This window comes from Puntigrus tetrazona, chromosome 7 (assembly GCF_018831695.1).
Source record: "Puntigrus tetrazona isolate hp1 chromosome 7, ASM1883169v1, whole genome shotgun sequence".
Taxonomy (NCBI): Eukaryota; Metazoa; Chordata; class Actinopteri; order Cypriniformes; family Cyprinidae; genus Puntigrus; species Puntigrus tetrazona.
The window spans coordinates 22,597,003-22,613,527 of NC_056705.1; the positions used below are offsets into that span (position 1 = coordinate 22,597,003).

A 16,525-nucleotide genomic window follows, 5' to 3' on the forward strand; every position below is an offset into this window, starting at 1 on the left:
ATTATTGTGTTTATTTTTTTACTTGACTTACAGCAGTCACATTCCTCCAGTCTTGTGTGAAGGACTGTCATTAAATATTATTTATTTACTAAATAATGTAATTAATTAACATATTTCAACAACCCTTTGTGTGTTGTAAAAGTCATACATGATCAGTGTCAGAAAATTCAGCATCTAATGATATGTTTAAGCTCAATATAAACAATATTACATATTTAATTGTAATAATAGGCTCATTAAATGATTTTTTCCCCACAGTTCTCAACCATATGGCCAATGCTGTTTTAATTATTATGGGAGACAAATACCTATCTCTAGAATTGAGTCATATGTACATACAGTCGGATGCTCCCAACCTGGAGTCATGTGAGTTTTACCATTGTCTGTTTTCTTTTAGATTCTTTGGTCTGTTAAAGACAGATACAAATGATGTGTAATTTGTCACCATAAACAGGTTATTGGAATTCATTAAAATGTATAGCCAATGTTTGTAAGATTTCTGGTGTAATCTTTTCATTGTAACAGTTTTACTACAAAGAAGGGTCATAATTTTTTGCGTGGATCCTCAGTTGAGCTGGGTGAAGAGGGCCATGACATCAAACGATCACCATCTCTTACAATACGAAGGCTTCAGTTATGGACCGTTCAAAGAAGATGTCAAAATGTCCCCCGACTTGACATCCTTTATGTCCAATGGCAATACAAATGACTATGGGACCACCGAAGCTGATCAGCTGTATCACAGGTCTACAGGTCTATACGACAGCACAACAGAACCGCTTGTTACAAACCAACAGTCTAAAGATTCAGTCAGTTTTAGTGTAAACACGGTCAGTGTGAACAAAGCTTTAGACCATCAGACGGTCACTGTATTTTGTTTAGGTAACCAATTTGGCCAGCAGCGGTAGTACAATTTGTTGGATAATCAAAAAAAAAATATACAAAGAAAATAATGTTTCGGGGAATTATGTAAGCAATTTAATTTCATCATCACTCCAGTTCACACGCTTTCTGTCTTTTAACATTTCTGTGATGTGATATGATCGTCGATGCTCAATGAGTGTCTGCCTGTTACCAAACATCTAGCAGCAACAAGTAAACACTGCTCCATTTCACACTGAGCAAACTTAGCGCTGCATTTGCTCCAGAGCATGGTTAAAAAGCACTGCTAACACTGCTTTTAAATGACAGGTGTGAAACATTTCTTTACCCCCGCTTAAAAGTGGTGTTAAGCAGTGTGAAAAACCCTAATGTGCTTCATGTTTCAAACAAGTAAAAACCATAACAGATTATTAAAACATAATAAATAAGTCACATAGACCCAAGTCTTTGTTTTCTCTACAAACATGAGCATTTTCAACTCAATAGCAAATTAAAAGAGCAGAACATTATTGCAGAATTGGTTGGGGGTTTCGTTTTTTAATAATACATACATACGGGTCAATAGATGATATTTGTGGTTGGACATTTGACCACGACCCAGCTACATTTCCTGTGAGAAGTCATATCCTGCTACATGCATGGTATGCTTTATCAAATTACACTATGTTAATTATTAAGATTGAACAGATAATTAATAAAATTGAACAGATAAATAATGAATTGCAGAGAGAAAGCACATGCATTGTACATTTGTGTACACCTGTGTTGTCACTGGCCCTCTGGTTTGCTTTGCTCAATCTTCTGCTTGACTCCAGCACACTTCAGCGTGAGCTCAGCGTGACGTCTCTTCAACATCTCTAGTCTCTGCTCCAGGCATTCGGAGGTGTCTACCTTCTCCTCAAAGTCCTGCAGCAGTGTGGTGTTTCCCAGCAGGCCACAGCGCTGCTGCAGCTTAAGGTTGTCTGAACGTAGGCCGTCACGAGCCTGTCGAGTACGTGTTAGCACTTCACGTTTAAGAGCCACCAATGCGTCTGTCTTCACCAGTTCAGAGTGTTTGACCTTATTCTCCATCTGCATGAAGTTCAGCTTCTCTTTCACGTGTGAAATGCCCTGAAGTTGTGGGACAAAAAAGTGTGAAAATGCAATTTAAAAAAGGGATATTAAAAACAACAAATTTTATGGATTTAATGATGCAACGCCTAGCCAGCAGAGGATGCCCTCGTCCGAGTACTAGCTGAGCTCACACCCTCTGCTTCTTCTCCCATCATTTCTCCAGAGACTCCTTCATCTGCCTTACCAAGCATTCTACGCATAGTCTTTGTTTGCTTGCCACATGCATGATCTTTGCCTGTTTCCTAGTTGACCGATTCCATTGCCTGCTCTTCTGCTTTGTTTGCCTGATTGGACCCAGGACCAGGTATAGACCCATTGCCTGTCTTTTGGATCATCCTTAAACTTGTCGCTATCTCTGACTGCCTTTGTTTTGCCGACTCTCTGCCTGCCTTATCATTTGAGTTTGCTACCCTAGTGTTTAATAAACATACGCACATTGATTCTACTCCCGCCTCTGCCTCCTCCTTACAAATGGTGAACTTATTATGTTAGAACTATATTATATGATATAGTATAGTTTGGTTATTGGGCATTGAGCTGTTTATGTAATGAAATAATTTTAAATGTTATAAAATGTTATTAATACATTTTCTAAAATATATAATCATATTATTATTATTATCTTATTACCTTAATGACTTTAACAATGGTAGGTTCTGAAAAGAGAAAAAGTGCTAAAAAGTCTAGGAAATCCATGCTGAGTGCTCCTACTGTGAATGTTGACACAAGTCTACAGGTAATGGAGCGTCATGATAATGCTTCTGCAATCGATGTAATGAAAGATAATCTGCACGATTACTACACGATTTTGAAATTGTTCTGATGGAATGCCACTGCTTCCCGTAACTGCAAATCTCTGACCATTAAACTTAAACAAGTACCAGATGCTGCAAGCATCTCTTCACAACTCTCCGAGCTCTCTCAGTTGGTGAAAAACGGATCAGATGGATTGGAAAATTTGATTGGCGAATGATAAAAAACACGAAAGATGTTATCGGCAGAAACACGGAACGTATCTCTGTAATGATGGAAACCTTTGAGTTCTTCTGCAGCGAGTTGGAAGAAAGAGTTGATTTTATTGACTCGCTTACAAAAAAGGAAGTGCTTAATTCCACTAAGTGTGAAAATCGCTTTGATTATTTGGAAGCCTACACTCGTAAATGGAACTTGAGAATCCAAAGAAAATGTCTGTCAGGAGGTTATCAACGTGTGTCAGCGTCTTCTGCCACAATCCAAGGATAAATTCCCAGATGTCACTGATGTGGCACATCGTCTCGGCCGTTCCAACCAACACAATAAAGGCCGCGGGATAATCTTCCAATTAACTTGTGCTTTTACAGAGATGTTGTTTATCGCCAAGTCTTCTGACTGAGAATTGTCTAATAATCATGCAAGATCTGTCACCGGCCGACAGAAGGCAAAGAGGCTTAAGTTATGGCCTGCGGTTGAAAAGTCCAAAAAGAGAACAAACAGGGTTTTTTCGTCGGTGGACGTACATTTGTAGATGGTAGGGAAATATTTCCTCCAGTTTAAAAGTTAGTGGAGTTGACTAGATCCTCCCTGTTGCTTAGGCGACTTTGAGTTTGTTATGGAAGCCACAGCATCTTCTGGACTTTACTCTCACCTAGTCATTTTCGACATTGTTGTATTGAAATTATTCATTTTTTTCTAGCTTTACAAAGGCATTGTTGTCCTCTTATTTTATTAAGCTTTTGACCAGTTGGGTTCTTGTTACAGTGATATTTATTCTTTATACATGTTCTTAGGTCTAGTTGTTCTTTATTTTAAGTGTTTTAAGGCCATTTTCTGTTATTTCTTTAAATTGTATAGGGCTTGATCTGTTCATTTAAGTTTACCGGCCGGAGATTTGCACAGAGTTACGGGAAGCGGTGGCATTCCATCAGCACAATATCAGAATCATGCAGTAATCACGCAAACTTCAACACTGACTTTTGTCTTCTACAAAAATCCCATTCAACTGTAAAAGATGTTCATTTGTGAAGGCCTCTGTGGGGTTTAGAAATATTGATGTCTCATGGAAATGTTTATATTTTTTAAAAATCAATATAGTGGTAAGATGCTAATGGTCACTATATCTTACTTGATTCACAGTTCATATATATATATATAAATTCATGGAAAAATAACAAGGTTTTTTTTTTTTATATAAATTAGAAACACATTTAAATTATATATTCCCAAACTCTTTCCGTTTTTGGTGGTGATTTTAATGTTGTTCTAAATAATCCTATAGATAGATGGCTCCCTCAATCCTCGTAATACTACTTGTGATTAATTATTATTTTTTATGCAAAAATTTCCTGTTGATGATGTGAGGCAAGAAACACATCCCTTGCAAAACATTTTGGAACAACAATTAATTTACTAGTCAGACCAGTTTTGATGTTTGGTTAACTTCTCCTAAAAAATCAAATATTAAGACTGATATATTTCCCTCTCTGTTTTCTGATCATAAGGCCATTTCTGTCTGTGTTCCACCTGTATCTTCTGCTTCCATGTCAAAAAGGCCTTCATATTGGAAGCTTATAAAGACAATAACATTTTAAATAATTGTGAATTTCTTAAATTTGAAATTTGGAAGTATTGTCAAATGCCAGATTTTATAATGACTTTTGCAAAATTTTGTCAGGAATCTGCCTCTTTTTTCTTTGATTCTTGATCTGTCATTAAAAAAACAGTAACAAAGATTGATGTTCCTATTAGTCTGTCAGAAATTACTTTCTCTATTAATAATCTAAAAAATAATAAATCCCCTGCTACCGATAGGCTTCCTGCAGTGTTTAATAAAGCATTTAATCCAAAATTGGCTCTTTTTTTACATAAAATATTTCTAGAAAGCATTGAAAAAACAACACTTCCTGCCTCTTTATGTCAGGGTCTAATAACTTTAATATCCAAGCCCAACAAAGATCTCTTTTTAATTGAAAATTGGAGTCCAAACTCTTTATTGAATATTGATTCCAAAAATTATCGCTTTAGTTTTGGCAAAAAGGTTTTTTAATAATATAACAGATGAATGCCAGTTAGGCTTTATGCCCCAGAGACATATGTTAAATAACATATGTCTGCTTTTTGATTTGTTCGATTATTCAGATATCATCTCTACTGATAGTTTTATTCTCTTTCTTAAATATTACTAAATGTAATAAATAATGTTAAACTAAACTCCAGATTAAAATTTTTCCTTATCCTCTATTTGCAATATTCCTAACAATCAGACTATCAAATATTTAGGAATCAAGATAATAAAATATACTAAACTAAGATGTCAGGAACATTTTAACCCAATTATAGAGAAAACAAAAAAGAAATTGAATATTTGGTTATTGAGAGATCTGTCATTGAAAGATAGGACTTTGATTACTAAAGCAGAGAGTATTTTTAGATTCTCTTATGCTGCTCAATCCTTATCTGTAGATAGACCAACTTGCACGTTGATTGATTTGATTTGATTAGGAAAAATAAAACTAGATTAAACTAAAATTCTTATAATAAGGGTGGCTTAAATTTGATTGATTTTGGTTCTCTCAATATCACCTTAAAAATCATTTGTCTTAAACATTTTCTCCACAATCTATTTAGATTGTAATCGATCGATATATCTTTTCACATTAGGTGGTATACATTTTTTATTAATGTGTAATTATTCTGTTAAGTTAAACAGATGCTTTTGGCTTGAAAACTTTGAAAATTGGATTGTTGTTAGTGAACCAATAGTCTGACAATGATGGCAATTTGTTAAATTAATCAAATTTTATTCTAATTATATATTAATATACTAATTGTAAACCCCACTTTAACATCTTCAAACAAGAACTGCAATTGTATTTAAATACAATTTCTACATCTGTTAACAAGAAAGCTATAAAAACATCTAGAATTTGTGCTGTTTCAGATTTCTCCTTAATTCACTATATCTTTATAAATGTGCCCCTTTTATTATACTTATTTTTGTATTTATTTATTTTACATTTCTTTAAGAATTTTTCATTATATAATTTTTCATAATCATTTCAATAAATTAATATATAATTTACTTTTGCATTTATATTTACGTTAGTCCTGACGACTACAAAAGCAAATTCACTCCTGAAATGAGGTGGTAAATACACACACACACACACACAAATCTAATCTAATTTACCTGCACAGAGCAGGCAACCTTCCTTTTCAGCCTCAGTAGCTCCTCGCTGCGCTCCTTCAGCTTGTCTTTAAATGTCTGGTTCTCTGTTTTGAGCTGCTCAAAGTCCATCAGCAGCAAGCCTTCAGCAAGCTCACGCTTGGATTTAAGTTCTGTCTCAAGTTGACTTATTTGGTTTTTGAGCTTGATATTGTTGAGACGCACCGACGCCAGCTTGTCTTCCTGCTTCAGTTCGTCTGCCTGTAGTTTCTCCACCTTTGCCAGTGATGCCTGTTTGCCCACCTTACCAGTCAGTGCTGTCATGGCAGCTTCATATTTCAGTGCAGCTAGGGATCTCAGCTCGTGCTCCACCTGCTTCAGTTTCTCTAAGCTCTGCTGGCGGAGCTCCTCAGTCCTCTGTTGGTGGAGCTCTGAGACACGGTGGTGCTGCACTTTTAGCTCCTCCATGAGAGCCAAGTATTTTTGGTACCGCTCCTGGTCTGAGATATCTTCATCCAGTCTGGGATTTTTATCACCTGCTTTCCTACTGAGGTATTCTGCTATTTTGGTCTGTAGATGACCATTTAGCTTGCCGAGTGTTTCACTCTCAGCCTGTAGTTCAGATAGCAAAGCCGTATATTCTCTAGTGTTGATGTTGAGGTCGGTCTCCTCTTCTTCTGCAGGCACTGTTAATTCATTAAGAGGGCTGGTCCTCTCACTCTCTGGGTCAGGAGCTGGACGTCTATCCTCTTCCTCTTCTTCCTCCTCAGTGTACTCACGAGATAGAAGGTCTTCAATGAAATTTTCTATTTCTGGACCCCCAGTGTCCTCCAAGGTCTCATTTAAAAAGGGATCTATTCCATCCTCCTCTTCTGTTATCATATATTGCCCAACATTGGTTTCAGATATCTGTGGTGCAACAGACATATCTTCCATCAGCTGTAAAGCCTGCTGGACAACATCATCCTCAACAGCATCTGAGATGTTAGGTGGTTCAGTTTCTTCCTCCCTAACCTGAGCACTTGATGTCTCTGTCTGATCCTCAAATGTTTCAGTGTTTTCCACCAGTGTGTTATTTTCTAAAACAGGACTTCCTTCATGCTTTAGCTCTAATGACTCCTCTTCCATTTTATTTGATTAAATTTACAAAAGTTTTTTTTATTATTATTAAAGAAATTACAAATTATATATATATTTTTAAAAGTAAATCAATGTTTAGCTCATGAAACACGTTCGCCTCAACTATTTTCTGTTTGTACAAGAGTGCGTGGTTGTTGCCATGGACACTCAGAGCGAGAACCAATTGCAGGCGTTCGCTGTGTCCTTATTAATATTAATGAGACGCAGCGGCGTGACCGGAGATACTCCACTGCGCATGCCCAGCCCCGCGCCACTGCTGCTTCCAACAACAAGCGGTAGTAAGCAATATGGCCGACCTAGGGAAGAAGTACTGCGTGAACTGCTTGGCAGATGTTACGAATTTGCGGATTCGCTGTGCCGAATGCCAGGATATTGAGCTTTGTCCGGAGTGCTTCTCCGCGGGTGCCGAGATCGGTAACCACAGGCGATGGCACGGCTATCAGCAAGTTGACGGCGGGCGCTTCTCGCTCTGGGGTCCCGAGGCAGAGGGAGGATGGACTAGCAGGGAAGAGCAGTCGCTGCTCGATGCCATCGAGCAATATGGATTTGGTAACTGGGTACGATTCTCAAATGAGCACATATTGTTGCGTCATTAATAAACTTCCTTTGCATGGCCAAATGTGAACATCAATACATGCTTAGTTTGCAACAAATGATGCATTGCTTACTGAAGAAACTTAGAAAAAGTTTAAGAACCAAGCATATTCCCTAGGTATATGCTGCATATTGCATTACAGGATTATTTAACCCAATTAAATAATTTTACAGCCCATTTAAAGTTTAGCTGATTCATAATAGCTGCACAATATAGAGTTTCCACAAAAAGTACTGTATTCTGCATTATTGCTGAAAGCAAGTGGTATTCAATAATAATTAAATTTGCTTTAATATAATGTGTTAATAAATAATAACAATAATCTTTGAGTTTGTAACTTATTTAACTGTATTTTAAATGCTTCGTTTACTCACCCTCATATTGTTCCAATCTCATAAAACTTTCATTATCTTCTTATCACAATGAAGATATATTTAATAATACCTGATCAGGTTTCTGTCTTTTAATTGAAAGTTAATTTTTCTTAAAACTTTGATGCTTCAAAAAAACATAGTAAACATTATCCATATGAATCAAGTGGTCCTATAAAGAGAATGTCATATGTATTTGTGATGTGTAGATGAATGAATATGTGTTTGCACTGATATGAGGGAGAGTGAATTACAGAATTTAACATGTGAATCAACCAACTCTTTATCTTTGTTTATTTCTGTGTGTTAGGAGGATATGGCAGCACATGTGGGTGCATCACGCACCCCTCAGGAGGTCATGGACCATTATGTGAGCATGTATATCCATGGGAATCTGGGTAAAGCCTGTATCCCTGACAGTATCCCCAACCGCGTCACAGACCACACTTGTCCCAGTGGAGGTCCTCTGTCTCCTAGTTTGACTACCCCATTGCCCCCATTAGACATATCTGTGGCAGAGCAGCAGCAGCTGGGATATATGCCGCTTCGAGACGACTACGAGATCGAATACGACCAAGAGGCAGAGAAACTCATCAGTGGCCTGTCTGTAAACTACGATGATGAAGATATCGAGATCGAGATGAAACGAGCCCATGTGGACATGTACGTGCGCAAGCTGCGTGAGCGCCAGCGACGCAAAAACATTGCTCGTGATTACAATTTAGTGCCAGCATTTCTGGGACGGGACAAAAAGGATAAAGAGCGAGAACGACCAGGTGGGATGGGAGGGGTCGGGGGCGTAGGTGGAGCTGTAGGATTGGGTGGTGGTGCTACCATCATCCCGACGGGGTCGCTGGGCTCCTCTGTAGCAGCAACCCCGAAACGCAAAATCACCAAGGAAGAGAAAGAGCAACGGACAAAACTGCGTGCCCTCTGCCAGTTCATGCCACAACGGGAGTTTGAAGAGTTCTTCGATAACATGCACAAAGAGCGTATGCTGCGGGCAAAAGTTCGGGAGCTTCAGCGTTATCGGCGGAACGGCATCACGAGACTCGACGAGTCAGCTGAGTACGTGGCGGCGCGTCACAAACGGGAAAAACGGAAAGAGAACAAAAGTATTGCTGGGTCGAAGAGAGGTAGCAGCGGCGGAGGAGGAGGGGCCGGGCTCGGGGGAGGAGTTGGAGCAGGAGGTGGCCTTGGAGGAGGCGGAGGAGTCAGTGCCATTAAAGAGGAGGGGAAGGACAGTGAATTTTCAGCCATCGAGAACCTGTCTGGCTTTGAGCTGCTGTCCGATCGGGAGAAGGTGTTGTGCAACTCTATGAACCTAAGTCCCACACGCTATCTGACTGTCAAGACTATCATCATCAAAGATCACCTACAGAAAAGGCAAGGCATTCCCTCAAAAAGCCGCCTACCCAGCTACCTGGACAAGGTGCTGAAAAAACGGATTCTGAATTTCCTGTCGGAGAGCGGCTGGATATCACGAGAAACCTCCTAACGACACTGTCCAAAGATTTGGCTGTAAGAATAATGACTGTAAATATATTTTTCTACTGTTTTATATTGCGTCTCAGAAAAGCCTGCGAGAACTAAGTAACTAGGTGCCACTTTACTGGTTGTGGACCTTCAGTCAGTTTAACATGTCTGTTTGATCTCAGAAGTCCTCATCGAAACATAAATATGGTTCTAGTACACAATCAGTATCTATAGGGAACTTTCCAGCAAGTTGTTCTGTGTAATTCATGGGAATAACCACACGAAAAACCCATTGCCCCAAGTTAATGCCTCCATTTTGAATGTGATTTTGAGTGGCGTTGAATGTTCCCTGCCAATGGAGTATAAAAAGAATGTTTGATGTTGTACGAAGCAGATTATTAAAATTGGTTCTGAGTTTCTTTTTTGTAACAAGAAGAACATTATGTCGGATCCTTGTTCTGCTTGCCAAACGTCTAAAGTCCCTGTGTTCTAACCTGAATTAGCCTGTTTCAGTTGGATGTATTTTGTTGTGTCGGTTGTGGGAATGTGAGTCACATGAAGCATGCTCCATACTATCTAAATGTCTGAAGTTCATGTATGGTTATTATTATTTTTTGGAGTTGACCTTTGTGAGGTTATGTTACTATCGAGCGTGTTTCAAAAGCTCAAGTTAAATGGCACACATCCAGGCCTGGATCACCAACGGAGAACATTTACCAAGATGCTCCTGTTTCAAGAGAGTATTATTCTGATTTGTTGGGTGAAGTGAGGGTTAAAGTTAAATGCGGCATCAAGGGTTTCCATCTCAAGATGTACACGATTTATAAGCTGAGAGACTGTATGTTACAACTGCATACTTTGTATTTTATGCCTTGACAAAAATCTTCATGCAATACCAAATCTTAGATTACAGCTGAGATAAACATATTTTTCCATGATTTTTAATGTTGACTGCTTGTGTCTACCCCAAAGCTGTGGAAAAGCACTGTTCACAGAAGCCAATGCAAGGGTATAATTTTTTTTACATAGTTTTGAAATGTTTAATATATTAAGAGTCAAATAGAATAGATGGGTGCAGTCTAACTTTTAGCCATTTTTTTTAAAAAGACATATACGATATTGGAAATAACAGTGTTTAGGCCAAGCTGGCGGTCATCTGTTTTTATACCCCAGACATTGGTACATATAAAGTCCCATAAACAGTCTTTCATTGAGTATGCTTATTTTGTGTGCCCTGAATGTGAGCATGTTTACCCTGGATGATGTTTTTATTTCTTTTACCTTGTAATTAATGTTATATTTTAATATTTAATTGTACCACATCAACAATGTACAAAGGTTAAGGTTTAATTTAGGTGTCTGCTTTATTGTCTTCACATTTCTATGGTAAAAGGAACTACCCCACACAAATTTGTTATGATTAAAGCCATTAAAACAGATAGGATATTGGCTGAGACCATTTTAAAAATGATGAATGTAGGTATGAAAGACGATTTCCTTGTATAAGGAAATTATGAAGCAAACGTGGAGGGGTCTCTTCTTTTTCCATGGTATTCTGTCACTGCCTTTGTTTGATTTATATAAAGGTGCTTAACGTGCTTAGAAAGGGTTATTCTTCAGGTTGTGATTATGTTTATAGGATACAGGATCACTTGTTAAAGAACCCGAACCATTTTTCCAAGACTAGTTTAATCAAACTCACCAACATTGTGGGAGTGTTTTTTTGCTTTTAAAGGAAATTGACCTGTTTATTTAAGATTATTAGGGTTCATTTTTACGCCTTAAATAATCATTCAATATTCTATTTCAGAGGTTATAATTCTTTTTCTGAAGTAAAAAACTATTACAAAAATAAATATGGGGATATGAGACTGAACATGGCATCACTATTGCAAGTAAAGATGATGTGGCATTCAAAAAGGAGAGCTTTTTTTGGTTAGTTGTGACATGAATGTTTTCTGGTAAAATTGTTCATTTTGGAAGGATCATATTTGTCAAAATGTTGAGTATGTGCAAATAATTTTATTGCATATGTTATGTTATTTCCTACTTTGTATTAAAGTGTTGAAATATAACCTTTTGCGTGTTAAGTAAAAAAAATATTTCTATAATTCAAAATCTACACAAAAAAAATTTGTCATTTTAAACAGTTGTTTCATGAGCTATTTAAGAAAAATGAATACCTTGAACCTTTCTTATTACAGTAATGATTAACAAACCCATGCAAAATGACTACATTTGAGAAGATGTACAAGCTTTATTTGACAGTTGTCTGCTTGTTCACATAGATGGAAAAGTTATCCTTTTAAATCTGATGTTCATACTCTTCCATTAGCATGGCATCATTCCATTCATATTACAGCCACCATTTCTACATGACTCATCTCTCAAGCAGCCTTCGGTGGCCATCGTTCTGTTACCCAGATCTTCACAAAACATCAGTAGTTATTACAATCTGTCCACTGAAGTGTGATATTTCATCAAGTACAACTGCCAGTAGGTAAATTATACATTACATTTTTCAGATAAAATATTACTCCAAGTTCTGTAAAGAAGACTTATTATTCTCTTATATATCGAATTCAAAAACCTGTATAACACTGAAAAAAAAATGAAAAAGGAAACTGGAATCGAACAACTGCTTTCATAGACGTCACCAAACTGGCTACGTTCTTCAGTAAAGTAATTAATATAAGTGTATTCAACAAGGTAGATCTCAGAAGTCCCTAGAATGAAAATGATCCTCCAGAGAATGCTGTTAAAGCCAATTCAATCTGAATCTTTTACCACATACACACTCGGCTATTATACTGAAGATTTTTCTTTTTATTGGTAATCATTATTAATCCCAAAGATTAGTCTGGCATTGTCCTTCAGTTGTCAATATATTGGATTTCACCTCTCAGAGGCACCTTTAACAAGTAAAAAAAAAAAAAAAAATTGGTGGAACCTAAGACCAGCTAAATTACAGAAACTGATCAGTTGACCAGGCGATAACCATCATGTCGTGTATGAGCAGTTATGGGGCTTTGACTACACCCACCAGAGCTGGCCGGAGGGTGCGACCGTGCAGTTTGTAGCCTACTTTGGTAACTACGGCTATAGTACCTGGCTCCTTGCCCTCAATAGGTGCATGAAAGACAGCCTCATGCTCATAAGGATCAAACTTCTGACCATCAGGGTTAAGCTTAACCAGGCCGTGTTTTTGGAAGACCTTTTGGATCTGCACCTCAGTCATTACAAGGCCATCATAAAGATTTTTCAAGTGCGGATTTGCAGTGGATATTTCAGTTTTTGGTACACTTTCGGTTGCCTTCTCTAAGATGTCCGCCACCTCCAAAAGATCTTTACAGAAGCCCTGGATTCCTAATAAAAGATATGAAAGTTAAAACATGTAACAAAGTGACATGATCCAAAAATGACTATTCATAAGAACGGTTTGTAAAATAATTACAAAGGCTTACCATACAGCTTAGCGTCGTCAATCAACTTCTGACTCCTTTGCCTAAGGTTCTCAGTGTCGGCTAGTGCCCGCTTGTATTTATCCTTCAGCAAAAGACAATAAAAAAAACAGATCAGTGAACTACAAAGAAAAAAAAAAAACACTTATTAGACAAATTACACAAATTCATACCATTTACATTATTTTTTATTACAACTGCAATAATTTGTTTTCATTCTAAAAACTTTGTAAATTTATATTGTAATATTCTTAAGGAAAAAGGATCAACAATGTTCTGGATATACTCTAATGATCAATCTGAACTTGCAATTGTTCTCTGTGTGAGACTCAAAGACATCCTGAGTAAGTCTGGGACACTTTACAGCTGATTTACAGTCAACTAAATCCCCTGAACCTCACTAATCTTAATCATGACCCTGCTTACTGCACTTCATAAAAAAGGTTAAAAATATAAATAAAAATGTCCTCTGGGACAACAGGAACTACAAGGGCAACCGAAGGTCATGGTGTGTGGGGGAAATTACATGGTTATGAACTAAGTAAAAACTTTCGTCTAGAACTTCTATACAACAGTTGCTAAGCCTAAGAAGAACACAGAAATACCGTGACATCTTTTAGCTGTTCTTCCAGTTGCGTCTTTTCTTCTACAAAGGCTTTCTCAGCTGCACTGGGCTCTGGTTTCTCTTCTTCAGTCCCATTTCCTGGGCTTTTCTGTTGGGCCGCTGTGCAAAGGAGGCGTGGAGTCGCCCTGAGAAATTAAAAGATATATTTAATATAAAAATATTTAATAACACAGTCTCTGCGTTATGGGCTATGGGCTTCTACATACGCTGTTTATGCAACCAAACTATGGTAAGAGTGTCTGCTGATGTCAAACAGGCTTATTCTTCAAAGAAAGAATTCTCCCAAAAAGTATTTTATCATTATGTCCAAAAGAAGGTTTAGAGAACACTAGTAGAATGTTTTTCTTTACTGAGCTCAACATGATCAAATAAATAAGCAAAATGTATGGCTAGGACTTTCGTCCATACAATGGTTGCTGAGTGGATTTTGAGATAGCAGGCACTATTAATAATCAAAATGAATAACTTCAATCGCAACGAAACATAAAAGGATGGCTAATTGCTAATAAGATTCATAACATGCATTTAGAAAATAGCAATATTAGTGAATTTTTATTTAATTCGGAAGTGAACAAACACTGATGTTATGAACATTAATTGTATAGATAAAACTGCTCTTTAATGGGTCACCGTTAACTCAACGAGTGACTAAAGTAAGCATTTTAACCTTCAACATATTTAAACGACATAGGATTCTACAAAAACGTATGTATAAAACTAGATCTACAGCTGCTTAAGAGAACTCAAAGAAACACATGTATATAACATGCGATATACGGTAAGAACCTGAAAGAAGTTTCCCTGAGAAATAGCGATAATCCCATGTAACTAATAGTATCTGACAGGACAGCTCTTGACACACAAGGAGAGTCTAATTGTCACATGAAGGAATATAACGGAGGGTCCTTAAAACATCAGCATCAATCATACATTTGTGAACAGCTCACGCAGCAGAAGGACAATTTATCACCGTAAAAGCAAAATCTTTTTTAAAGCATAACCATCAACTACACACAATAACGCTGCTGTGAAAATCTACCTTATAAGTGAAGGAGACGCTATGATAGAGGAGCTCTGTCTGATCGCACGCACGCACCAGGTCGCCATCTTCACTCAATGCCCACGCTGAGAGCCGCGCAGCGAGGACGTCTCATTCAACCAATCACGGCTTCTGTTCTTACGAACTCTGTCCTTCGCCACCAATCATCGTTCTGGTCAAAATTGACGCAATTCTGTAGTTTGGTTGAGAGGAAGGTCGAAACATTCAGCACGTGACAAAGGACATCGTCTTTCCTAGGCCGACGGGAGGTTATCTCACACTTTATTACTCAACTTCGCTGAGCGTTTACATCACTTCACATCCATCAGTTCAGAAAACTTAAAACTCTGTCGAAATGGCATTCGTGTTTACACTGGATAATGTAAAAGTAAAATGTAGGTGTAGACATGAATTAAACGTTGACAGAAATGCCTGTGCCAAGAATACATGTCACGAAGTCTCTTCTTGGGGAAAAAAAATCTACTTTTACATTTTCAACATTTGATTATAACAATTAAAATTTCACTCTTAGCAGTTTCCAGTATTCAGAATGAAGCAGTAATAAATAGCAGGTGATAAAGCAGGCTGCTGGTATTGTTTACTCTTTAAATTTAGGCCAGTAATCCCCTGACTCTAGGTCAGCCGGTCAGCCTAGTCTGTCTCTAACAGTAAATCATTTGAGAGATTGAGGTAAGGATATCTTAACAGGTATATCCTGATTTAGGATTAGAAACAGTTCCTGGTTGAGTGAGGATTTATTTGTTTCTCACAAACATTTCAACTAAGAAACGGTCATTCTTGGTCCTCACGTCTGACCTGATGGCCCTTTCTAGGTCGAAATGTTGTCATTAAATTGGAAAGGTTAGCACAGTGCCAGTGTTTTATGTTTTTATTTTTTTTTCAACGTACATGGATTTGTAGCCACATTCCTGCATTAAAGGAATAGTTCACCCAAAAAGAAAATTCTAAAAATTAATACATTTTGAGCGCGATTATAAAGAGGATATGGAGCCATCAGTTTTAATATGATCGGTCTTCAAGTCAAGCACATCTATTATTTCCCTCAAAACCGCCCAGATGGTCCTGAGTGCCATCTGGTGGATAACTTGTGAAGTCTAATAATAAGCTTTTAATTCAATTGCAGGTCAACACAATCCCAAGGTGATTCTTTAGTAGTTTATGTTTGGCCAAATGTGTGTTAAATGATTTACCATCTCATTTATACATATTTGTATAATCTTTATTTTTGTTGTTTTTAGGGGAGGGGTAAAGAGTGGGACATCACGCCTACTTTTTTCCCTAAAAACTGCACTTTTCCATATGGATCACAATGCATGAGTTCATATCAGTATCTGGTAAAATGTTTTGTTTGAGATTGAGTTGGTAGGCTTATTTTTTTTAAAGCATGTTTGTTTTTGTGTAGGCTAAATCTGTAAACACGGGCAGTTAGGATGTCTCTGTCAAAAAAGCTGTCGTGGTAAAGTTTCTTAAGGTGTGTTGTTTGAAGGATGGGGTTTAAAAAATATCACTAGAATATTAGGACAGGCCAAGTCAGCTCACTAAAATGATGACTTGACATACTTGTACAACTGATTTCCTGCTTCATCTTGTGAAATCATTGATTTAAAATCGATTTGGACTCAGTTGGCCTGTTTATAAATGAATGGTATCGAATTGCAAAA

At 37.5% G+C, this 16,525-nt stretch overlaps 3 protein-coding genes across 3 annotated transcripts; 1 reads left to right on the forward strand and 2 right to left on the reverse strand.

Moving 5' to 3' along the window:
* Positions 1–7,272, reverse strand: ccdc96 (coiled-coil domain containing 96). Its single transcript, XM_043244643.1, has 2 exons — positions 6,161–7,272; positions 1–1,992 (listed from the first exon to the last, which is right to left on the reverse strand). Exons 1-2 carry the CDS (start codon positions 7,262–7,264, stop codon positions 1,651–1,653), a joined length of 1,446 nt encoding a protein of 481 aa, XP_043100578.1. The 5' UTR covers positions 7,265–7,272; the 3' UTR covers positions 1–1,650.
* Positions 7,273–7,563: 291 nt separating this feature from the next.
* On the forward strand, positions 7,564–11,793 carry tada2b (transcriptional adaptor 2B). Its single transcript, XM_043244642.1, has 2 exons — positions 7,564–7,833; positions 8,553–11,793. The coding sequence occupies exons 1-2, from the start codon at positions 7,564–7,566 to the stop codon at positions 9,738–9,740; spliced, it is 1,458 nt and encodes a 485-aa protein (XP_043100577.1). The 3' UTR covers positions 9,741–11,793.
* A 162-nt stretch (positions 11,794–11,955) lies between these two features.
* grpel1 (GrpE-like 1, mitochondrial) lies at positions 11,956–14,996 on the reverse strand. Its single transcript, XM_043244644.1, has 4 exons — positions 14,844–14,996; positions 13,785–13,929; positions 13,183–13,264; positions 11,956–13,084 (listed from the first exon to the last, which is right to left on the reverse strand). Exons 1-4 carry the CDS (start codon positions 14,909–14,911, stop codon positions 12,738–12,740), a joined length of 642 nt encoding a protein of 213 aa, XP_043100579.1. The 5' UTR covers positions 14,912–14,996; the 3' UTR covers positions 11,956–12,737.
* Positions 14,997–16,525: the final 1,529 nt, after the last annotated feature.